At 44.5% G+C, this 25,745-nt stretch overlaps 1 protein-coding gene across 11 annotated transcripts in view; it reads left to right on the forward strand.

Annotated features, from left to right (window-relative positions):
* Nucleotides 1-25,745, forward strand: part of PLEKHA7 (pleckstrin homology domain containing A7) — a 182,503-nt gene that overhangs the window by 51,810 nt on the left and 104,948 nt on the right. For 9 of the 11 annotated variants that reach the window (XR_013228306.1, XM_077321642.1, XM_077321633.1 and 6 more), the window contains one exon: nucleotides 12,101-12,184. The exons of the other annotated variants lie outside the window; for them this stretch is intronic. Coding sequence is in view for 6 of the 9 variants with exons in the window: in XM_077321642.1 (XP_077177757.1) it covers nucleotides 12,101-12,184 (84 nt within the window). In the remaining 3 variants the exon portion in view is untranslated. The remainder of the gene's footprint in view (nucleotides 1-12,100; nucleotides 12,185-25,745) is intronic. 11 annotated transcript variants of the gene reach the window in all.

Genomic DNA, 25,745 nt, shown 5'->3' on the forward strand with positions numbered 1-25,745 from the left:
CTTCCCGGAGTTCCAGGACTGTCAGCAGATTTCTAGTGAAGTGAAGTGCCCTGTGGGGGGCATAAGGGGGTAAGCGGTCCCTCAAATATGTGGGGCCCAACATTACAACTTTAATTCAGAAACAGACAGGTAACCAATGCAGTTGCCCCAGCAGAGGCTGGGCATGGGTCCTCCAAGATTACCTGGTGAGGACCTGTGCAGCCGCATTTTGTACCAGCTCTAACCTCTGGACCAAGGATAAGGGTAGTCCCATGTAGAGCAATTTACAGAAATCTAACCTAGAAGTGACTGTTGCATGGATCACAGTGGCCAGGTGCTCCAAGGACAGGTAGGGTACTAGTAGCCATGCTTGGCACAGATGGAAAAACGCAGTCTGGGCTACCTTAGTGATCTGGGCCTCCATAGAGATTGAGGCATTCAAGATCGCTCCCAAATTCCTGGCTTGGGGCACAGACAACAATTGTACCCCATCCAGGCAGGGAAGACGCGTTTCCTGGTCCTGCCCCCTTCGATCCAGCCAGAGGACCTCCATTTTGGAGGGGTTGAGTTTCAGGAGACTCTTCCTGATCCATCCAGCCACTGCTTCCAAACAGCTGCCAAATGTTTCTGGGGGGAGATCCATCCATCAAGAGATTGAGATGGGTGTCATCTGCATATTGATGACATCCCAACCGATACCTCCGGACCAACTGGACAAGAAGTCACATATAGATGTTAAACAAAGTAGGGGAGAGTATTGCTCCCTGTGGCACCCCGCATGGTAGTGCAAAGGAGTCAGATAATTCATTCCCCCCCCCAAAAAATCTTTTAATTATTGTTTTTTGGGGTTTAATTACTGTTTTATGGGTTTTATGGTAGGGAGTTTTTTTTGTACACCATCACAAGCCATTGGGAGTAGTGGTATAGGAACTGAAATATATAAATAATAAAAAATAAACATTCTGGTGGCATAATTTAGGTGCAGAAATCTCCCCCAAGAAGGACTGCTTTGAATCAAGCATACCAGAAGAGTTAGGTCTTTGCTGCTCAGTTTCTTTTCTTATCACTTTGGCTACAGTGTGGGGGAACTTCACTATGGATTTTCTTCTCTCAGATCTAAAAACTCTATTGTAGCCTTTCTCAACTTTCTTACTGTTGAGAAACCCGTGAAATATTCTTAAGGCTTTGAGAAACCCCAGAAGTGCTGGATTGTGCAGTATTTGGATGGGAGGCATAGCTGTGTACATGCCCACCTGGGGGGCCCCTCTCTACCCACTCCAGGCCCATCATTGGCAGGTGGGGGCAGGTTGACATGACCATATATGGTCATATCACCAATAAATGTTCAACAAATTTTTAAAATATATTAAAAATCAATTAACTCCTACCCATTCAGGAAACCCTTCCAAGGCTGTCAATAAACCCCAGGGTTTCACAAAATCCTGGTTGAGAAAACCTGCTCTAGTGTATAGAATTCTCATATCAGTAGGACCTCATCTCCTTCCATGTTCTCCCATGACAGCAGCCCTTATTTAGTCTGGGCTGTTTTCAGGTGTCACTCTGTAAATTTGTGAAATTCACAACTCCCCTTAGAATATGCTCTCTTTCTAGCCTCCACCTTTTGGAATGGCCTGTTTGAAAAGGTCATGCGGGCTCCCTTACTCCTGCTATCCCACAAACTATGTAGAATTGAATTGTTTAGGTGAGGTTTTCTATTATAATGGTAGAGCTATATGGTAACAAAATAATTCAGGAAGGTACTTTATAAGGAGAAAAGGACAGTGGATTATACTTCTATATACAGGACATATCATCAGTTTGCTGTACATTGCCATTTTATTGCTTTCTACTGATATAATACCATTTTTTCATTATCTTTACTGCATCATGCCTACTATGCTGTGCTGATTCAGATTTCAGTAACCACAGCACACTGCTCATTAGATGTTTCCCCAATTGACTGTATTTACATATGTTATGCTTGTGTCTCTTCTTGTGGACAGTTATTGATTTACACTGTGAAATGGACTTTGAATCTCAGTGAGAAAGGAGGTTTATAAATACAATAAGTAAATAACTTTTGTTGTATATAGTTAAGCATTAGTTCCCCTTCCCCTCTTTTCTTTGTTGGTGTTAGTTTTCCCCCTTGTGTTCTTGAAGGGAGAATTTTCTTCCCTTTTTTTGCAGCACTTCGCACCAGAAAAATGTGACAGCCACCTTATTCATGCATTACTGTTCCTGCAACAACAACAAAACCTTCCATTGACCAAAAGGAAATGATCAGTAACTTTTGTTCTTGGGAAGGTTCACAGTACTATGGCCTGTAAACCCTGCTTGAAATTAATCAGAAGAGAAAAAATAGACTCTTAAAACACTGCTTCTTTGGGAAGGCACTTTACTCTTATTAAAGAGTATGACAGATCAAATTAGTTTTCATGAGTCTCCTGCTGATTGACTTTCTTGGTGTGTACAGATGTGCCTCCAGGCATCTTCCCTTCTGAATCGTAACAAAAGAAAGGTAAAGTCACCACTGCCTGAGATGTATAAAAGAGAGAAACCCCAAGCAGAAAGCTTTCCTTGCTTTCTCCCACCTGTGACTCCTGGAATTCCTAGTCAGACTGTGCCACATTTGCCCCCCATCAGGATTTATCATTGTGACAGACATAGTTAAGTCCCTCCTATTTTTCAATTATCAGCCAATTCCATTTTCTCCCTTTTGGTGCATGGATGTGTCAGAAACAAGCAATCAGAGCCTTCATAAGCCTCAGGTTTTATCAGCATCAGTTATTGACCTCATAGGTGGCTAGCACCCCGTAGCCAGCTTGATGGATTGGTTAGGAGTGTGAACTTCTAATTTGGCGAGCCGGGTTTGATTCCACATTCCCCCACGTACAACCAACTGGGTGACCTTGGGCTCACCTTGGCACTGATAAAGCTGATAAAGCAGTAATATCAGGGCTCTCTCAGCCTCACCTACCTCACAGGGTGTCTGTTGTGGGGAAAGGAAAGGGAAGGCGAATGTAAGCCACTTTGTGACTCCTTCGGGTAGAGAAAAGCAGCATATAAGAACCAACTCTAAATTACCAAATCCTAACAGGGCAGCTCATAATGAAACCTTTGGCCTCTCTGTGTTAAGTTTCCCTGTTGACAGGGCAGAGTGGTTTGCAGTTTAGTAATCTGATATTCATAATCTAATATGCTACCAATTAGAAGACAGTGGTGTTTACTAAATAGGAGCTTCCTGCCAAAAAGAAAAGCTTATACACAGCTGTAATTAAAAGATAACTGCCAAGACCCAGGCCAAATGCAGAATGTCACAATCTTCTTTTGTCCCAATCTACCACTGATTCACAGCAAGTAGGATTAAGGATTCATCATCCTGTGGACATTCTTACAGTGATACTTGTATTCCTGTGCCTACCACTGAACTGCACATAAGCATCTTTCTGGCAGCTATGGACACTAATACCTGAGAATATCTGTGGAGAAGTTCTCCCTCTCCACACAGTGTGCATCTATCATAAGGTGACCAGACATCCCGCCTTTGGTGGGACAGTCCCACATTGGGGGCATCTGCACCCTGTCCCGCGGCATTTTCCAAGTGTCCCATGACGTTCTGCAATTTTTTAAAATTAATTTTTTAGTATTTTTTAAATTTTTTGGCAGGCAGTACAGCGGGCAGCCCGGGCTCAGGAGGCCCCTGCGCAGGCCCCCCAGCTCCGGGGTGGGGCTTGCGTGGTGCCGCCATTCCCGCTGGCTGTGGAAACGGGTTGCCAATGGCGCGAGGTCCTGGAGGCGCGAGGTGAAGTAGAGTGGCGACCATGGTCTGTGGCGGGGTGCTTCCTGCCTTCCTCCTGCTGGTTTGTTCTCTTTTCTTCAGCTTCCTCCCTCCACCGCCCCACCAGTCTCAGCCTCTTCAGCTCAGGGCAGGCCCTCTGCAGCTGAAGGCAGGGGTGAACTTAAGCCCCATATCCGCCCGGGCCCGCCTTTCCCCCCGGCGCTCCAGCGGCTCCTCACTTGTGTGCCTGAAGCCTGGGGGGAGCAATTGGCAAGCTCCACCCCATGAGAGCGAGGGGACTGCAGAGCCGGTGGGAAAGTAAGGGAAGGGACATGGTGGAGGACCCAATTGGCATTTAGACAGGAGGCTGTCGCTGCTAGTCATCATCTAAGGGTCGGGAGGAGAGGGGGAGGGGGCCCGCCTACCGCTGCCGCCACCACCACCAACCAGGAGCCGCCCCCCCGCCGCCCCCAGTGTCCCACCTTAGGTCCCCTCAGAATCTGGTCACCTTAGGTCCCCTCAGAATCTATCATGTCTTCTTGTTGACCTTTCTATTGTGCTACATTTTTTGTCATTATTGTCTAAATGAGTGGGCATTCAAGTTTTAAAAGGATGGTTACAGTAATATGGATGCTTGTAACATCTAGTTCACTATAGATTTTAATGCTCATTTCACTGAATCCATTTCTCAGAAATATTTGTTAAACAGATGATGCTAGGTGTACATTTCTTAAGATCTAAAAAAATTAAAAGACTTGTGAAAAGGAACATTATTAACATGATATGTGTTATTCTTAAAACCATAATTAGTGTTTACTGCTTCAATTACAGTGACATTTTGTTAGAATGATTCATTCAGACCACAGAATGAATGATGATAATTAAACTATTGATTACCTTTTTAGGAGATTTTTGCTATTTTCATGGTACAATTTGAATGACAATATAATACTAAGTAACTGATTTCACTAATAATCAATGGGAATAATTTGCAGGATAAAATTGCAGATATATGCATAATGGGTTTTAAAATGTCACATTGATCCTTCTAGAATACTTGAAATTTTGTTGCTGTTTTAGTATTTTAATTTTACTGTAAATATAAGCTTTGACATTCCTGATTTCTTCATATTCACTTCATTAACAGAAAGACAAAACTTCTATCTATGGAATCTGCATATCAAACAGTGGAGGAACTGTACAATATGTCTTTTCTAATTTATTCTTTATTGGAACATGAGGATATTAATGTATCTTTGAAATGAGCAGGTCAACTGTGGAAGTGGAAGAGGCAACCCAAAGAGTGTGTGTGTGTGTGTTTGTTTGTTGTAAATGGGGATAACTGGGTTGAAAAACTTTCAAGTTATACTTTGATTTTTTAAAGTTCTGAATAGGAAGAATAAACTTACAACACTCAGTTGTGATGGCAACTATGGTGGAAGAAGTTACATTACCTGTGAGGCTGGATGGTGAAAATTTTTACTAACTGAATTTGTGAAGATCTACTAGCTTCATCTGCCCATGAGGTTGGGAGTTCAATCCCAGCAGCCGGCTCGAGGTTGACTCAGCCTTCCATCCTTCCGAGGTCGGTAAAATGAGTACCCAGCTTGCTGGGGGGTAAACGGTAATGACTGGGGAAGGCACTGGCAAACCACCCCGTATTGAGTCTGCCAAGAAAACGCTAGAGGGCGTCACCCCAAGGGTCAGACATGACTCGGTGCTTGCACAGGGGATACCTTTACCTTTACCTTACTAGCTTCATATTATTCATTCACAAGATGCAAAAATCTGATCTCTATCTTTTGAAGTGGTTCTGGGCCTGATCAATTCCTTAAACAGGAAACCACTGGAGACAAGATATAGATATGATAAAAGAAAGGTTTCAGATGTCGATCTGCTGCTGCTGCTGCTACAAAGCTATAGATATAGTATGGATATAAAAAAATTGATACTGTATATTGTGAGGGAATTGTATTATGTCTCCAACACATACTTTTATGACAGTCATTTGTGTTCCAAACTCTCTAATATAGAGTTAGGTAGGTATATTTGAGAACAAAGGAACCAAAAAATCTGGAACATACCTAATATAGCTGAGCAAGAAATGGCAGCTGTCTAAAACTATCCTCCTGTTACCTGAAACAGACTTGTTTTCTGAATTTATGATGAGGAAATTAGCAATTATAGGAGGCAAATAATATGAGAGAGGCAATGAGCAAGATACTATACCAGTGGATACAAAAAGAGTATCTGGTCAGAAATCATAGGCAGAGGCAGTTCTTAAAAATAAATAAAAGGATTTTTTATTTTTAAAAAGGGTCCCTAACAACACACCTACTATTAATCTAAACACAACCATACAGATTAAATTAAAGAGGTGATAGGGTGTGAGAGAAAAAATATATTTACCATCTGTCAAGAAGAGGAGGGTCCAGATAGAGCAGCCTAACAGCAAGCTGAGTTTTGCATAAGGAAGAGCCAAACATGAGAACAGAAATGGCTTGGTTTTGCTCTCTTTTTATAGCAGTTTTTGGGGACTAGGGGCAGGGCATGGAGACCCTAAGACAAAGCCTTGATACGATCAATTGGGCAATACCAAAGAAATTAAGCATTCATTAATGGGCAAACCACATTTTGATTAAAAAGTTCTAATGGGCTATTAGAGAACCTCTGGAACTAGTGAAAGCTTGTGAACAAGTCCTGGGAGCAGATTACTCCTGTATTTTGACTAGAAGGGGTGCCCAGGAATGGCAGACCATCTACTAATGAGATTTTTATGCATCAGTAATTAAAGGACAGGAAGTAGCTACCAGAAGAATTACATCACTGGGAAGAGACATTAAGGTAAAACAATACACCATCATTGATAAGATCAGCCTTTGGTCAAGTGTTGTCCTACTCTTGTGGTGCCCTACCGGGCTGTACACTGAATATCAATTAATTACATCCTCAGCTGGGAAGCTGAGATCAAATCATTTAGCAAGGTTAGAGTCCAGAGTCCAGTCTGTGAGATCAAAGACAGGGAATTCAGTTTACCATGGGAGATGGGCCAGGGTTGAGATGTCAGAGAGAATTCCAATCCATATCATGGTTTAGTTATCAGACAGCAATCTAAAGATGAAAGGAAGTCATGAACCGAAGGGAGGTCATGGGGAAACCTGCGATTGGGAACCAGAGCAGAGTCAAAGAGCTGAGTCGAGGTCAGGAGCCAGGAATGAACCAGCAGGCCTTTGCCACAGCGAACAGAAACACCGGACGTCTAGGCAGACAGGCAGGGAACACACATGTTTCACCCACTGAGAGGCTTGATTCAATTTTCTCAAGTACATCTTGGCTGGGGGGGGGGGGTCGCTGTTGACTGAAGGGCCTGCAGCTGGGCCTAGTCCTCAACTGAGTAAGGGCTCTCAGCTATGCCCCCAGCATGCTTTACAGAGTGCTGACAGCCAAGCTGATAGCTTGACAGCTGTCAGATTCGCATAGTGGTGATGTTGCTGCTTCTCAGATGAGCCAGGCTGGATGGTGCCTTGCCCTGAGATTCCGAGAGTGCTCACACGAAGGAATGGGTGGGAGTTTGGCTGGGCCCAAGCTGTTCATTATCTCAAGGACTGGACCGGATGTGATACTTGGACAGATCCTTGGTGGCAGGGTTCGTAGGAAGGGTAGGGGTGTGTGCTTGGCCTGGGTATAGCACTTCAGTTGGCTGCAGTTCCTGAAGTACCCTCTGGCAACATATCAAAAGGTGTCGAAGGTACGGGCATGAGAAGTCCATTGGGGGTAGGGTAGATGCACACTGCACAGCTGTTTTGTGCAGAGCAATTGAATCATTCCTGTGACAGTCAGGAAACCTATTGCTTGAGATTGGCTTCACATAGAATTTGCTTTTGGCTTTTCCCTCCCTCTTCTTACTTAATGTATGAATAGTTCAATGATTTTCTTATAGGATTGGTCTAAATATAGAGAGCTCTGGTCCTTGTAAATATGCCTAGGAAATGGCCATGCATTTCCTTATTTGGAGAAGCTTGTGGTCATGTTTCAAATTATTTGGTATGTAAAAGAGATTACTTTTAGTTCTGTAAAGCTTGTCATGTTTTTAAAGTTTTTAAGATTACTGAATGTCAAATAGATGAATAAGCAACATATATTTGAATTATCTTGTTTTTCCCTGAATATATACACATTAAAGTTTAAAGTAAATTAGGATAATTTAGGGGGGCAGTGTATTCAGTAGCCAGAGAATTTCTGCTTTTAGGCAGCTTAATGAGAATATATTGTATTGCTGCCTTTGCTCCCAAGTTGTATTTTGTTATGGGAAATGTTTTACTCTCCAGTTCACTCACAAAATCTGACCTTATTGCATTTTAAATAGGAATATATGGTTATAGCATTTTGTTACCTGTGTTGCCACGTATACCATTTATAAACAGAGGTTGTTATCTGATACAGTACTGCTAATATATAATTTATAAAGTATATACATTTATATAATTTATAACTATAATTTATAAACAAAGGTTGTTATCTGAATGAGGGAACTAATAAGCCCTGCCTTCAGTCACCCCTTCATCTTTATGAAAAGCCCGACACCATTTTGGACACCATGTTGGGGAACCCTGAATTATACTATTGAGTTTGGATATCTTCAAACCAACACCACTCCTTTGAACAACTGAAGGATCATCAAATTGACTATGAACTAATAGGATCTATATAGTAATATTAGGAAACATTATCAGGGTTAAGCTTTGTTTCCTTTTTTTTATTAAACATAGGAGATTGTAACAGCCCTTTACCTTTATCAGTTCTCCGTATCTCTGAGGTGAATCATAATATAATACTTATGAAAAAACAGAACCTTCCAGCATTAACTCACTTTTCATGAAAAAAAAACCTACTAGTAAACTATTTCCCTTTTATAGATTCCTGGTTATTTTGGTATACAACAGGTAAGTTACAGAACCGATCACAGGGCTCTGTTAATTTTCTGAAAACGTGAATGGACATTGATTCCTTTCTATAGCATCTCTAAACTTTTTTCCTTTTACTCATTTACTGTTCTGTTACTGCAGTGCTGCAACAGTATTATGATAGACTAGCATTATAGCCCGCTGTAAAAAAAAATACAGCAGGCCCTAGGGGCCTGGGGGAGGGTTTGGCTTCCCCAACCCCTGATGTAGAAAAAGGCTTCCCAGGCCCCGGGGAAGGCGATTCGCGGCTTGCGGAACTGCGGATCCCTTCCCCGGGGCCTGGGGAGCGTTTTTCTTCGGCTCTCGTTGTTGAAAAACGCTCCTCAAGCCCTGGGGAAGGCGATCCGCGGCTCCCCGAGCGGCGGATCCGCTTCCCCAGGGCCTGGGGAGCGTTTTTCGTCGGCTGGCGTTGTTGAAAAATGCTCCCCAAGCCCCGGGAAAGGCAATCCGCGGCTCTTGGAGCCGCAGCTCACCTTCCCCGGGGCCTGGGGAGTGTTTTGGCTCCCTGGCTGACTTTGAAAAACGCTCCCCAGGCCCCGGGGAGGGCGCTGGGTGGCCCAGCGAGCCGGCGAGCAGGCTCCCCGGGGTCTGGGGAGCTGTTGTTGGGGCTGGGGCCAGCGAGCCTACCTTTGCTCTCGGCGGCCAGCAGAGTAATGGCCGCCGTGGAGTGAAGGAAAGCTCTGGTGGGGGGTGGGGTGGGTTGGGAGGCACGAAGCTGTGCGCGGCTGCTGATTGGCAGTTTGGGGCTTGACTGACAAGCAGAGGGGCCAATCAGGAGGCGCTTTGCGCCTCTCGTTTGGGCCCTCCGCTTCTCAGTCCAGGGGAAGGGGCCTATCGGCACCCTTCCTCATCCCGGACAGGGCCCGCCCTCGGGGCCCTTACTGTTTTATTTCTTCCGCTCCGTGAGGAGCGGTTAAAGATAATTATATATTGGTCAAATCTCCCCCCCCCAATAATACCCAGTTTGTGGCTGTGACAATGCACTCCTTAAAACATGAGGTGATTGGCCCTGAGTGTGTTTGTGTGCCCCAATCCATCGCATGCTGGGCCTTCCTTTGAGGCCTGATTGTGGGTATGGAGTGGAGTGTTTGGTACCCACCGCTTCCTCCTGTTTCTGGCCACAACACATGCCTCTGCCAGTCCTCCATAGCCAGAAAAATGGGGAGAGAGCTGGAGGTGCTTCACTGCCGAGCCTCACGACTACCAGTAAAGGTGGAGGAAGGGGGATGTCCTACCGTGCCCCAATCCATTCCATGCTAGGCCTCTCCTTGAGGCCTGGTGGTGAGGATGGTGTAGGGTGGGGAAGCCTCCCCAAGCGTGACCTTGTCCCAGCTTCCTTTAGCCCAGTGGTTCTCAACTTTCCTAATGCCGTGACCCTTTAATACAGTTCCTCATGGTGTGGTGGTGTCATGATGACAGGCTTGAAAACAACAGCTTCTATGAAAGCAAGCGTTTATTTCATAGCAGATCTATCCAGGATGTTAAAAGCCAAAACTGGCTTGTCAGTTCAAAATGCAGTTCTTATCTCCCCGACTTTCCCACCCAAAGATGTTCACACACACAAAGACACAATAAGCATATCGTGTCCAGGTGCCACCCGGAAAGGCGTCCAAGAACAATAGCATGCCTACCCCTGGCCCTGGAGCGCCCAGAGTTACTACTTACTGTGATAACAGCACTTGTTACATTGCTGGCAATTTAGCAGACAGTTCTGGGTTAGAGAATAGACATACAATATGGCTACACCAGGGCTAAGACAGAATAAATCATGGCAACAATCGGGATTCTGACAGCTAGCCCCCAACCATAAAATCATGCAGGTGTTCTTTCACAGAAATTAAACTGAAACTGACCAATGGCGTGTAGATCCATTGTTCACAACTGTATATAAATTGGTTTCTTTCCGGGGTTTCTCAATTTAGTTCTGCCTCTCTTCCCACCATGCCAATCTCACTTTTTTCCACTGCTCCAGACGCCTGCAGGAGGAGAGGCAACAGTGGCAGCGCCCTCCCAGCCAAGCTGCTCACCCTGCCATGACCCCTGTGAAAGGGCCATTAGATTCCCAAAGGGGTCCTGACCCCCAGATTGAGAACCACTGTTTTAGCCTATTGTTACAACAGGCTATGATACGAGTTATATCATATTAATGTGCTGTATAAATTTCCATACCAGTTGTTGAGAGCAGAGACCACATACCCCTGTGGTATCAGACTTGTTGGCAAAGTTCTGTTCCTGATAAATGCAGCAAAGCATTCTGATAAAGGTAATCATAGTCTTTTCTTCTTGTAGTAAAGAAATATATTTTTCTCAGATTTTTTAGTGTTTTCGGCCTTCAGGATAAAAAAAATCAGATATTAAAGTTTAAAAAAGGACAAAGATGGAAGTCTAGCAAAAACTGCCTAATAGCAGTAGAATTCCTGCTAACAGCATGTTAGCATAGCTGTTTTACTTCTGCTTTTTAAATATCCCAAGTTCATTTGTTTATTTAAAACTATCTCAACTTGTTCCCTATCAAAAGGCACCCAGTAAATAGCTCACACACAAGTGTGTATCAATTTGTTAAACCAACAAAATGAAGATGCAAAGAGTAGGTTTTTATACCCCTTTCCCATCTACCTTAAGGTATCACCTCTCTCCACAACAGGCTCCTTGTGAGGTAGGCAGAGCTAAGAGTTCTCAGAAAATTTTGACTGGCCCATAGTCACCCAACAGGTTTCATGTGGAAGAAGGGGAATCAAGCCTGGTTAGTTTTCCATATTAGAATCCTCTGTTCATTGACCACACCACCAGGTTGGCCATACTATCAACAATTCTGTCCACCCTTCAATTAAAATTCTTTGTCAGATCAACACACAAGCTATAACTCTCTAAACTAGAGGAATACTGCAGTCTGTCTAAAAACCATCACTACAAGGAAAGATACTCTGTGTGTAAGATATGCTTGAAAGGATGTACTATTACCACCAACTTGGTTCTCTGATTTCAAGGCTTGGTCCAGGAGTTATTTACAGGAGATAAACTAACCTCTTCCAGGGCAGGCAGCATATTCCTCTATAGGAAATCAGTTTTACCAATCAGTATAACCTCTATCTTGTCGAATTTTGCGGTGGGCAGTGGGGGGAGAGAATCTGGAAATAACTTTTTTAGTTAAATGAGCCTTCGGGGAGGGCGGTATATAAATCTAAATAAATAAATAAATAAACAAGTGTATTCAACTAATCATCTTATCCATAAATGAAATACAGATGAAGTATTTCATCACTGTAGTGCACTGCTGAAAATTGCATCTATGGAGTAGCAGGAAATGGGCCAATGAAATAATGCAATTTTTTTGGGAGATATGCTTGCTCATTAAATTATACTATTATTTTCTTTTCAGTCATAACCAACAGACTACAACATTTAAGCATCCTGTGACTGGCCAGTGTTCTCCTGAAAACACTGAATTTATTTTACAAGAGGAGTAAGTAGATTAACTTTTTATACTACTTTTCTCTTATAAACTAATCTTTAATAGGGTATGTTTTAAATTTAAATTTTAATTCTTCTACTGTAAGGCCATGTTCATCTTCATGGCTTCTGTGCAGTATCATGTGGAACTATGCTTTCACAAGCCTGCCATGGAAAAGAGCTAGCAGGCTGTAAAGACACGTTTTTAGATCCCAGGAGTACTGTCCTCTCTTGTCACAGAAGACTGACTTTCCTGCCCCAAAGTCACATGATGTGAGAGGGGTGAGCATTACTCCCTCAGTTCTCTTTTAGCTGCTGATGAGATGAGCTGAAAGGATATTTACCACTGGGGCGACCTAGCTGAATTAGCCACATTTGTACGCCACTGTGCCATAGATGTCAACTCTTGGAGAGAGGTTGCTGTGGGTAGAGCAGTACTTCACGCTGTTTTCTGCTGCTCATCCTCCATGGTGAGTGTTCTTGCTATTCTCCCATGTGAGACTGAATAGAAAACACAAAGAGGAAAACATGCTTGTACTTAACCTGCAACTGTTGTTCATTGAATGGTCTTCTGTGTAGGCATACATCCCTCCCTCCTTTCTTATGGTTTAATACTCATACTTATTCTTATGGTTTAATACTCAGAATATTTTTGCATGGAAGGCTAAAATGCAAGTGGCCTCCTAGTTGCAAACGCGGGATGGTAAACCTTGCGTTTGCAGCTCTCCTTCCGCATTTTCCCTCTGACCCATTGTGGATTTTTGCCTCCTGATGATGCTGCAAGAGAAAACAAGCTGAACTTCTCCCCCCATTCCTTGGCTTGTCAATTACAGCAAGACACCAATCACAGCACAGCCGTTCTCTCATGGACTAAAACTCCTCCCCCGAGCCTCAAAATAATTTCTTTTTTAAAAGGCACTTCCACGTCGCTGTGTGGTAATGTCATAACACAGATGTATTTTTAAGAAAAACCAACAGTTCCGTGTTGATTCCCCCCACTTTTTAAGGATTTGTATGGTTTTGGACTTTATTTATGTCTGGGTGGATTCTTGAGAGGCTGCACATGGGAAACTGGAGCCCAAAAAATCATTTCGTGTAAACGGAAGGCTTTAAAACAAGGGGCATGTGTGCCTGGATGACTGGGAGAAAGTTGCTTGATCACCTGCCCCCCTTTCCCCTTTAATTCCCCAGCTCCAAAAAACACAAACAGGACTGTGTTTTGCCTGCCTCATCCCCAAAAAGACCGTGGACAGTTTAAAGAAGATTTTATTTTACCTTTGACAATGTAGCTTTGCGATCAATATGGACTATGCCATTAAAAAAAAATACTTGGAGCAGGATATGGAGAGGGGTGAGTGTGTGCAAGGGCAGGAGAATGGTACAGAGACTGTCGCAACTCTCCCACTCCATATGGGCTTACCTCTGGTTGCTCACTGATGGGATGCGAGATGGGATGGGGGACCCGCCTCTGATGGGATGCGGGACCCGCCTCTGACACTGGTGCTGTGCAACGCCAGGTCAATAAACAACAAAACCTCTACCCTGCAAAACTATTTTGCAGAGCAAAGAGCGGACCTGGCGTTCGTGACAGAAACCCGGACCAGGAAAGGTGAAACAGTCACCCTGAAAGACCTAGCCCCTGCCGGGTTCTCTGTCCTCCACCAGTCTCGGCCAGCGGGGCGGGGAGGAGGGGTGGCAATCCTGACCCGAGAGGCTTTCTCCTTCAGGGCCCTTCCTGCGCCGTCAATACCAGGCATTGAATGTGTTGACCTCGGATGGGGATCAACCGAGAGCGTGCCCATCTGGTTAGTGTACCGCGCGCCCAATGCACCACCAGATGCCCTGCCTGCCCTGCTAGACGCGGTGGCGGCCTGGACGCTACAGTTTCCCAGTCTATTAGTCCTGGGGGACTTTAACGTCCATGCTGAGCTGCCATCCTCTAGAACTGGGCAGGACCTAGTGTCAACCATGGCGACACTAGGACTCTCGCAGTTTGTTGTTGGCCCCACCCACCAAGCAGGTCACACCCTGGATCTTATTTTCGGCGTAGGTCTGAATGTGGATCTGGTCACGGCAACTGCTGTGCCATGGTCAGACCACTATGCCTTGAAGGCTCGGCTATGGCTACCACTCCCACCTCAGTTGGGCGCCGAGCAAATTTTAGCTCGCCCGCGGAGACTTATGGATCCGATTGGATTCCTGAACATTCTGTGGGAGCCAATGCCTCCTGGCACTTCTCTCAATGGCCTGGTCAGCGACTGGCATGACAGACTGCTGGCTGCCATTGATGAGATAGCCCTCCGACACCCTCTCTGGCCCCGTCTCAAGCGGGCCCCTTGGTACACCGGGGAGCTTCGCAACAAGAAACGGGAACTGAGACGGCTAGAGCGAGTTTGGAGGAAGACTCGTGACGAAGCCTCGAGAACATCTTATAGAATGCAGATGAAGGCCTATGAGATGGCGGTGAAGTCAGTGAAACGCAATTTTTACTCGGCTACCATCGCATCCACAGACTCACGCCCAGCTCAATTGTTGAAGGTAGTTCAGTCTCTTACTGCCCTGGCTGAAGGGCAACAAAACAGTAGCAAATTGGATATCAGCTGTGAGGCATTCGCGAGTCATTTTGCGGATAAAATCTCGACACTCCGCCATGACCTCCCTCCAACCTTAGATACAGAAAGCGAACTAGAGGCCCCTTGGCTGTCTTTGGAGAATACCTTGAATAACTTCAGACGACTCAAGCTGACCGAAGTGGACAGGATACTAGCAACAGCGAGGCCGACCACATACCCACTAGACCCTTGCCCATCCTGGCTCCTAAGAACAGTGGACATAAGGATAAAGGGCCCCCTCCGGGAGATAATCAATCTATCTCTCACAACGGAAGAATTCCCGGAGGGACTGAAAGAGGCTGTGGTACGCCCACTGCTGAAAAAAACATCCTTAGACCCGCGAGAGCTCAACAACTATCGACCCGTCTCGCATTTAGCGTTTCTGGGGAAGATGATTGAAAGGGCTGTTGCAAACCAACTAACAGAGTACCTGGAAGAAGCTTCGGTCCTAGACACATCCCAGTCAGGCTTCCGGCCTGGCCATGGAGTAGAGACAGCGTTAGTCGCCCTGACAGATGACCTCCGTCACCAGTTGGACTGAGGCGGGTCGGCACTGCTGATATTACTGGACCTCTCAGCAGTGTTCGACACAGTCGATCATGAGCTTCTAGCTCGCCGCCTCACCGATGCCAGAATACGAGAGACAGCCCTCCAATGGCTGATCTCCTTCCTCCGGGATCGTGGACAGAGGTTTGCAATTGGAGACAAAACATCAGACCGTTGTCAACTTACTTGTGGAGTCCCACAAGGAGCGGTCCTCTCTCCTATCCTAATTAATATCTTTATGCGCCCTCTCGCACAACTGGTACGGAGGTTTGGGCTGGGTTGTCATCAATATGCCGATGACACCCAGCTCTTCCTCCTGATGGATGGCCGCCCTGACTCCCCCCCAGAAGCATTAGCCAGCTGCCTGGAAGCAGTGACGAGATGGCTGAAGCAGAGTCGTCTGAAGCTCAATCCTTCAAAGACGGAGGTCCTGTGGCTGGGTAGGAAGCGTGCCTGCCTGCCCTGGATGGAGTACAGCTCTCTACGGCTGACTCCGCCAGGAACCTAGGCGTGATTCTGGATACTTCCCTTACAATGGAAGCCCAGATCACAAAGGTAGAGCGGCTGGCATTTTACCATCTCCGCCAAGCCAAACTACTAGCGCCCTACCTGGCCCCGGAACACCTAGCTACAGTGATCCATGTGACGGTCACCTCTAGACTGGACTTCTGTAACTCGCTCTACGCAGGCCTGCCCTTAGCCTTGACCCGGAAACTACAGCTGGTCCAAAACGCAGCGTCCAGGATCCTCACAGCAACACCGTGGAGTTCCCACATCCGGCCCATTCTCCACCAACTGCAGTGGTTGCCAGTTGAATTCCGGATCAGACTAAAGGTTCTAGTAATTACCTTCAAGGCCATTCGCGGTCAGGGCCCAGTGTACCTGAGGGACCGCCTCCCTGCCTATGCCCCTAAAAGAGCTCTGCGCTTCACCGCCACCAACCGGCTAATGGTCCCTGGCCCTAAAGAAGTCCGCCTGGTCTCGACCAGGGCCAGAGCATTCTCTGTCCTGGCCCCCACCTGGTGGAACAAGCTCCCGGAGGAGATCAGGGCCCTGACGGAGCTTAAACAGTTCCGCCGGGCCTGCAAAAAGGAGCTCCTCCGCCAGGCATTTGGTTGAGACCAGGCACAACCAACAGCGAATGAAGGGCCCCCGCTCCCCCCCGCTCCCCACCTCTCCCCCTTCCTCCCAGAACTCCACCAGAGCGCTCTGGACCTGTTGTGGTATTGCACTGTTCCAACGTTATATTATTTTATTATATTGTTATATTGTTATATTATTATGTTATATGGTTACAACCACTGTTATTAATTACTGTATGTTTTTAACGAAGACTGTTTCATGTATCGTTGACTAGTTTTAATGTAAACCGCCCTGAGCCTTCGGGGAGGGCGGTATATAAATCTAAATAAATAAATAAAAATAAAAGTGGTAAATCCATTTGTTGCAATTTCTCTCATCTGAAGCAAATTTGGGCAAAACTCGAGTCAACCCCTGGAAAACTTTGGGATGCAGGTAACATCATGTAGAGGGAGCTCTAAAACCCAATAGCAACCAGAGGCTGTTCAGGGGCAGATTCCTTGTGCGGAAGTGGTGTTAAATTTCTACAGTGGTGGACAGAGAACAGAGGAAGGAGAGCTCACTCCACATCATGTGACTTTGGGGCAGGAAAACCAATCTCCTCTGTGACGGGAGAGCACTCCTGTGATCTAAAAAACGTCATTTTAAAGCCTGCTAGCTCTTCTCCATGGCAGGCATGTGAAAGAACAGCCCCATGCGTGCCTGCACAGAAGACCACTCAATGAAAAACAGTTACAGGTAAGTGCAACCTTGTTTTACAACTCCAGAATGTGTCAGTTGGCAATCAATGTGGATTATGCCATTAAAAAAAAACTTGCTATTGGACTATATTTTTGTAGTTTTAGAATTAGTAATACAACTGTAACCATGGGATGAAGGCATATATTCACATTCACAAATGTGTCTGTCACTCAGGCTTGGTGATATCTAAGTGTGTGTGTGTGTGCCTGTTTAGAGGAGATATTAGGGAAACAAAAAGGAGGAAATTCTAAACTCAAGATTTAATTTTGTTTAACTACAAAGGATAAATAAAAAGACATTTAAAATTCAGTACAAGCCAGAATATTATTTATTATGTAAGCAGCAAAAATACCCACCTAAAACCAGCTGAGACAGATACTTGCTGTCAAAAGTGAAACTTAATAAGGCCCTTCCAGAATATTTTTAATTAAAAATGTTTATTATTCATTATTATACATTAACAAATCCGAACAAAGCAGACAAAAATCCATGAAAGGCAAAATACCCAAGAAACCGTGGGAAAAGGAAAGGGAAAAAAATATGATTCTTACAATTATTGCCATACATTTTGTTTCACAACTCCACCATTTATGCCTACCGTATTTGCCGGCGTATAAGACAACTGGGCGTATAAGACGACCCCCCAACATTTCCACTCAAAATATACAGTTTGTTATATACCCAGCCCACCCCTGCATCTCCCTGTGACCAGCACTAGTGTGCAAGTGCGCATGTGTGAGCTTTGTGTAGACAAGGGGCGGGGCGGAGCGCCAGTCATGCCGAAAAGCCTGGCACCCCTGTCTCGCTGCTGATGCTCACCGCAGCCACGCTGATGACCCACCATGGCCACGCTGGATACTGCACTATACTGGTTGGTATGTAGAATGAGGTGGGCGGGCATTGGGAGTCCACTATGGGCACCGGGCGGGCATCGTGAGGCCACTATGTCTATCCCAACTGAAGTGCACCCAGCGTATAGGATGACCCCCCCCCCACTTGGAGGCATGTTTTTCAGGGGGGGGAAGTAGTCTTCTACGCCAGCAAATACAGTATTTCATTTGTAAAATAGTATCTTTACGTAAATTCCAAGTATTGAATGGAAGATAAAGAGTTATTGAACATTGATTAGAAAAAGCTACGAACTGATGCCAGATGGTATAAAAAGCTATTTGCTGTCATCAGAGGAACTTGATAAGGCCCTTTCAGTGATGTGTGTAAAGTAATCACCAATTACAGAGAGACAAGTAGTTAAGGGTGAGGACACAAGGCACTAACAAGGCTAAAGCCTTTTATGGGAGTGTCTAGACTTGGGGGGATTTAAAATATGGTTGGATAGGAGATTTCCACAATGATGGCAGGAGAAACTAAGGGGCTAGAGGGGTTGGAGGACTCTTCAGACTAGCAGTGGGAGTGCTGAGAAAGAGATCCAGTAGGCTATAAGCTTGAACTGGAGAAGTACAAGGTGAATACTAAAACTGGACTGGAAGGTAGAAGGGAGGAATTGATATAGTTGGAATATTATTCTGATGACAAAAGAAGATAAAGGTTGTGAGGAAATAAAGCTCTTCTGTTGCTTGGATGAATAGAGATTGGGCCATAGGAAGACAGAGAATGAATACATGAGGACTGTTTATGAGCCCATTGCTTAGATGTCAATGTAGATAAAGGGGGTTCATACTTTTATTGTTCTGAGTCTCAAAATTCAGCAACATAGTGGTAGGATAAAGTGCCCTAATTATCTCTCAAAACCCATGTTTTTATGTGAGATGGTTTAAGAAGACCAATAGGGATTACATTGTAAGAATTCGTGGCCCTTGGGAGCGAAAGATTTTTTTCTTTTGATATTTAATGCAGGAAGAGAGGTTGGTTGCCCTACTTGATTGCTCCAGCATTTTTCTGATTATGTAGGAATATGTTTTAACACATAAGCAGTAGTCATCCTGGTTGTTTGTCTTATGGTGATCTCTGTGGCTGATTCTGCACAGGCAGAAAAGGCCAGGGCTAATTCCCACAGCCACGTGACGTCGCTGCCATTCCATCCTGGTTGCAGATCACGGCCTTCATTGCCTTGCGTGCCCTTTTCACCATGGGGGCCATGGGGTCCTGTCTAGCTGCAGGTCCGTATGGATGTGGAAGAGCCGAGCCTATAAGGCCTGGCTCCTCCCTCTCCTACAGAGGCTTGAGGGGACAGAAAATGCCCCACTTGGCTTTGTGGTGCTACTTGGCCAAATGGGGCAGTTTTTTTTTTTTTTTGCAGGAAGGTGGGATTGCATGACAACGCAATCCCACCATCCTGCAGAAAAGCATCCTGCTGCTCCTCTCCCCCACATGGCAGAGACTTTCTGCCCCGGTTGCATCTGTTGGATTGTAGAAATCTGGAGCAGACAGCGTCCGTTGCCAGAAAGCGGCAGAGCTTCCAGCTCCGCTGCAATGTGCCAGTGGTTACCCAGAGTGGCACCATTAGTGCAGAATCAGCAAAATTTGCCATCGGGCAGAGAGATTTCCTTGTCTTGTCATTGGGATATTTAAGGGTTTTACAAAAAATTCTGCACAGAATTCTGCTGAGCGGTGCTGCATTCCACCAGCATCTCCTTAGATAACATGACTTTCATCTTGAAATGAAGTTTAGACATTTCGAAGAAAATCTTTGCACTTTCAGCGTTGAAAAGGAAGCAGAACAATTTTTAAAAGTAAAATACAGTATTTTGTTTTAGAGAAGGCTGCAAAGATATTTGAAGCCCTATCTTATTATTATTATTACTAATATTTATTGTTTCAAGTGGGTAGCTATGATGGCCTGAAGCAGCAGAACAAATTTAGAGTCCAGTAGCACCTTTAAGACCAACAAAGTTTTATTCAAGGTATGAGCTTTCGTCTGCACGGACACTTCCTCAGATACAATATTTATTGAATTTAGCACCCTCCCTTTCGTCTCGGACAGGGTGGGTTCCGTCATAATAAAAACATACAGAGTAATGAAATATATAAATGCATACAATAAATAATTATGTCTAAAACATCTAAAAACAATTCCATCCACATTTCTTGTTCTAACTTTCAATGGCAAGGAGCAAGAAGGAGTAGAGGAGTTTTATCAGCCCCAAATGATGTGCAGTTAGGACTTTGATAGGGAGGCCAGCTCAGTTTCTCAATGTTATAGGCCTCAACCGTAGGCCTGGTGGACAGGCCCTCCTGAACCATTCAAGTGCTTTGCAGATCCAGGTACTTTCTATCCATGCATGGTTTAAAAGAGATCTCTTTCCTGCATTGACTTTGACCAAAGTGTTGAATGGAGTTATTTCTTCATTTTCTGCCATTTACACTAGGAATATTTCCAGAGCAACATTATTCCAAATAGGCATTTAATCTTTAGTTTATTTTACTTTTCCCCTGGAACATCTGCTTTTCTTTGAAAGTCTTTTATAGAATATTCAAGATGTTTAAGACTGCATTACTATGCACATTTATTTGGAAGTTTTATTTAAATGGAAAGGATTTACTTCTGAGTTAATTGGATTTATATTTTAAAGCACATATTCTAATCTGGCAAGCTGGGTTTGATTCTACGCTCCCCCACATGCAACCAGTTGGGTGACCTTGGGCTCACCACAGCACTGATATAGCTGTTCTGACTAAGCAGTGATATCAGGACTCTCTCAGCCTCACCTACCTCATAGGGTGTCTATTGTGGGGAGAGGAATGAGTAGGTGATTGTAAGCCACTTTGAGACTCCTTCTAGTAGAGAAAAACGCCATATAAGAACCAACTGTTGTTGTTGTTGTTGTTCTTGTTCTTCTTCAGCCGGTGAGTTCCCTTCCTGAATGCAATGGGCTTGGCCCCTAGTAGGTAACATAAAAGAGCCTTGTAGGTGGCCCTGCCCAGCCTCGGACAGCCACCCGGGTGGTGTCTGGGTCAGCGGGCCAAGCCGGATGCGCCCAGCAAACTCTTCTTCTTCTTCTTCTTCTTCTTCTTCGCCGTCCACTCATGCGGATGTTGCCCGTGTGGCTCTTGCCATCAGCCTGGCCACGGCCGTCTACCCAGCCTGGCGGCAGCCTTGCCCTCATGTGGCGCCAGTGCCTCTTGGCCGAGCCCTCGCTGCCTCCAACTGCTCGAGCACCGTGCCCTTGCCGCGACGCCTACTTCCTCCCTTTGTCACAAGCCGCCTACCTTCTCCCTGCCCGCCTCACTCCCCAGCCTGCTGCCTCCAGGTACGCCGCTAGAGCCCATTGCATTCCTGGATGCAATGGGCCTCACTACTAGTATCTAACATAAAGTAATGCCATTGGTTATGTGCAAGTGTGCCAAATTGTTCTGAGTCTCTTCTCCATGGTCTGGGTCTCTCCTCGGTAGATATGTTGTTCAGTATTATCTTAGCTGGAGATGGAGATGGTAAAGAAAAACTTACAAGGTTTTGCTTGTAGGAAGGTCTAGCATCCAGAGCTATTTCTCCTCTTTTCATAATGTAGTTTGTCTTTAGGATGGCAACTAGGAAACATTTAGGATACTTTTTTTACAGAAAGAATTGAAACTCAAGATTTCACGAAGAACAGAGATATATTTGAGACAAAGAAATGAAGGTTAACACGTCTAACATGTGGTGTAAATCTGTACCCTAATAAACTTGGACTGAAATACTTAAGGTATTTCATGAGACAGTCCCGTATCGGAGTTAACGTTGTACCTGAGATATTTTGCTTGCAGAAAGGAAATAATAAATGGCATAAAAATCCATGAATTGTTGAGTTTTTTGCAAGAAAAGTGCATCTGGGGTAGGAAATTACTTTGGACATCTAGATCGAGGAGAGTGCAATCCTTTGTGCAGTTCAGCAGTTGTCAGTGAATATTTTGCCCCCTTCATGAGATACCCAGTTAACCAGTGACTATAGCATAGGCCTTTTTTGCATGCAGATCATTCTGCGGGTGTTATGAGTAATCGAGTCTCAAGCTTGACTTTATTTATTTTGGGGGTTTATATACCACCCTCCCAGCAAACTGGCTCATGATGGTGTACAACAATCCTAAATCAGAATAACAATAAATAATTAATTAAAATATAGTTAATAATACTTTTAAAACCATCTGTGTTCTTGTCTCTCCTACCTCCTCCTTCTTAACGTAGGATGGAAGGAGGGTTGGGGGGGGGGGTTCCGCCATGTTGTTGCTGTTATGTTGCTATTGTGTTGTGATTGTCTATTTTAATGGGTTTTAATGGGGTTTTAACTGGACTTTTGTAATAAATCTAATAATAATAATAATAATAATAATAATAATAATAACAACAACAGCTCAAGATAGATTAGCAGTGTTCACACCCTATTTAGAGATTTTCCCTGTCCAAGCACGCTGCCAAGGTTTTAACCCTATCATAGAATCATAGAGGTGGAAGGTACCTCGAACCCCTACAGAATGCAGGAAATTCACAACTGCCTGTCCACCACAGTGACCCCAATTCCATGGCCAGATGATAGCCCCCCCCCAAAAAAAACCAGAATCCTGGATGAAATTCATATCAGAGTTTGTAGAGCTCTTAGCCTGTATCAGGGTCACTGCAGCACATCTTTAGTCTGTACAAAGTTCCCTCTCCATTTCTCTAATGACAGGATACTTTAAAATAGGGAAAACCAGTGATGGTCACTCCATCAAGAGCATTCAGGAATCCATCCAAAACCATAAATGTTTGTGGGCAGGTCAACATATGCTCACCGCCCACACAGAGGAGTGGAGGCCTAGAGACTGGGCCTTCAGGACACCAAAGATCAAATCCAGGGTGTGTCCTGCCTGATGGGTGGAGACAGCAATTAACTGCAAGAGCCGTAGTGTCACTTACATCCAAGTAGACCATCACAATGGCTCTGCCTGCAAACTTGGGCTCTCCCCCATGTCTCCCCCCACAAGTAAACCCTCTTTCCTGCTTCATTAGCCAAAGTGGAAACTTACTTTTGTGTGAACATTCTCTGTGATCTTGCTGTGTCAAGACATGTCAAGGCAAGTTTGTAAGTGGGCAGCTCCAAGGAAGCCTCCACTCCCCAGGCAAATATATTCAGGCATGAAATGCTTCTTAGTAGTATTGTGATCCCAGTAAGCTGAAACTTCTGAGTAGACCAGGGTTTTCTGAATGAGAAGGAGTCACTTAGTTTTAATATATATTTTAATTGTTAAACATTTATCAGGTGATAAGACCCTATATGGTCATCTTGACTCACCTAACCCTCCCAAAATGGCCAATAATGGCCCTGGAGGAGGTGGGGGCACCAGTTGGGCTTGTACACAGCTATGTTTCCTAACCATATTCTATGTAATCACATCACTTCTGAGTTTTAGGAAGCCTGAGGAATGTTTCAGGGGTTTCTCAATAGCAAAAAGGTTGAGAAAGTTATACTACCATATTCTATTTCTTACGTTCTTTGTATTTTTATGTTCATGTATTTAATGTTTAATGGGGTTTTATTGTGGTTTTTAGTGTCTATGGACTAATATTGTAACCCGCCACGAGCCGGTCCCCGGGAGTGGTGGGAAATAAAAATTAAAATAATAATAAATTATTGGAAGGAAAATTTACCTCAGTGGAGGGAAGAGTTTAGAGAGGTATCCATCACAATGACTAAAGAAATATTTTTTCTCTGCTCAAGGCAGCAGAACTACAAAAATCATCTCTATGAGTCAGACAAATGGAACCTAAAGTTTCCCCTTTTAATTTTCTTGTTTGTCTATGTTGTGAAATTACTTCCCACTAGCTTTAATGTTTAAAAATAAAGGGCCCAGCTATTGCACGGACATGGAAGTGTGATAAAATATTCTTCAAAATCTAAGAAAAATCTTCCGACAAGGATTCTTATACCTTATGTGGAACACATCCACATATGGGAGGGGTCTGTTGCCACACACGCAGATGGAGCGATTCCTTCCGCCCTACTTCTCCCTTGCCTCTCCCCTTTACCACACACTTCCCTGACGTCCTTCCTGGTCCCTCCCCACTTCCTCTCTCTCAGACACATATACACAGAGACCCTTAACCCCACTCCCACCTGCCCTCTCCCCCCTTACCTGTTGCTTCCCCAATCTTGTCCCTGGTTCCTCCCCCTTCTTAGACACACATACAAACACACACTCAGACTAATACAGCTTCCATCTCCCTTCCCCCTCCTTACTTTTGGGACTCCTGTACCACCTCCGCTGCTGCCCGGGATATATTGGACAACATTGGCGGGGTTTGGGCAGGCTGTGCTGCCTCTGCTGCTGCTGGAATTCACCAGGCTGGAAAATGGGGTGCTGGTGCCAGCAAAGCTCCGAAGCCCAGGGCTGGGCCTTGGAGCTCTCCCGGCACTGGCCACATGTCTTCCTACTTCCCAGGCTTGCCCCACTCTGTGGAGGACAGGGTCAGCATAGGAAGTGGGGTGCTGCCATCAGCACTTCTCTCAGGTCTGCCCCACTCTGCAGAGGGCAGGACCAGCCTGGGAAGTGAGGTGCTGGCGCCAGCAGAGCTCCAAGGCCTAGCCCTGGGCTACCGAGAAACCTTTTTTTCACAAACTTGGGATACACCCAGCTTTGCTGCAAAATCCGAAAACTGGTGTGTGGGGGAGATGGAGGGGAGTCTAATTCCTCCTGAACAGAGGCACACTATCTGCACATGTGCAAATTCTTCTTAAAATAACTTGCTTTGAAGTGTAGATTCAGTCAAACTCTTAGCTGCTGAAGAAAAAAATTTAAAATCAGAAACAGATGCTAGAACCTGATCTGCTGCTGTCTTGAATGAAACCTTGGAGGTGATTGTCATGTTCAGAAGCTGTTTTTCTTTGATAGTTTGCTCTTTTGTAGGTGAAATAATGACCAGTGACCCAAGAATTGTTCTTACCTACCTGTTTCATTAATTTTTTTGACTGAATTTCAGTGACAGGCATAGATATGTTCAGGACAGCTAGATTGTCAGAGCTTTTATTTAGCTGTGTTAAGGATAGATAAGGAGCAATGAGGTTTCACTTGTACGTTCTTTCTTCATCCATTAGAATGTTTAGATTGAAAATCTGTTTTTCATGAGGCTAGCATTTAAGTTTCCGATTTGCATTTGCCAGTTTACATTGGATGTTTGACAGATTTGTGGCTTTAAAGTGCAGTATGGAATGAATAGTTTAAAGCCATCTCAGTTTGCAAAATATTAACTGTTTTGTTCTTATACTTTCTGTAAATTATGGAATATTCACCCCCCTGCCTACTAGAGGAAGCTCAGCTATAAATTGTATTTGAAAGGTACAATGCTAGCATCCTATGTCATTAGTAAAATGATCTTTATTCCTTTTAGTACAAAAAATAGCATGTTGATACTTATGTCAGTATCTTTTTACCCTAACAGACAAAAATTATTTTAAAATCTTAAATAATTTTTGTATTAAATTCAAAGTATGCTCACTCATGTTTCGGTAGCTTTGCAAAGGCTGTGTAAGCATATTTTTCTGCAGCATAAAATCTAATTGAAGTTTATTAAATAAATGTGTTTAGTGAAAATTGACTTTGTTAACCAGCATGTTATGACTTGATTCTGAAACAGATAATTAATATGGCAACATTCTTCTGTAGGCAAAATTGAACATCCTCCTTGTC

This window comes from Paroedura picta, chromosome 2 (genome assembly GCF_049243985.1).
Source record: "Paroedura picta isolate Pp20150507F chromosome 2, Ppicta_v3.0, whole genome shotgun sequence".
Lineage (NCBI taxonomy): Eukaryota > Metazoa > Chordata > Lepidosauria > Squamata > Gekkonidae > Paroedura > Paroedura picta.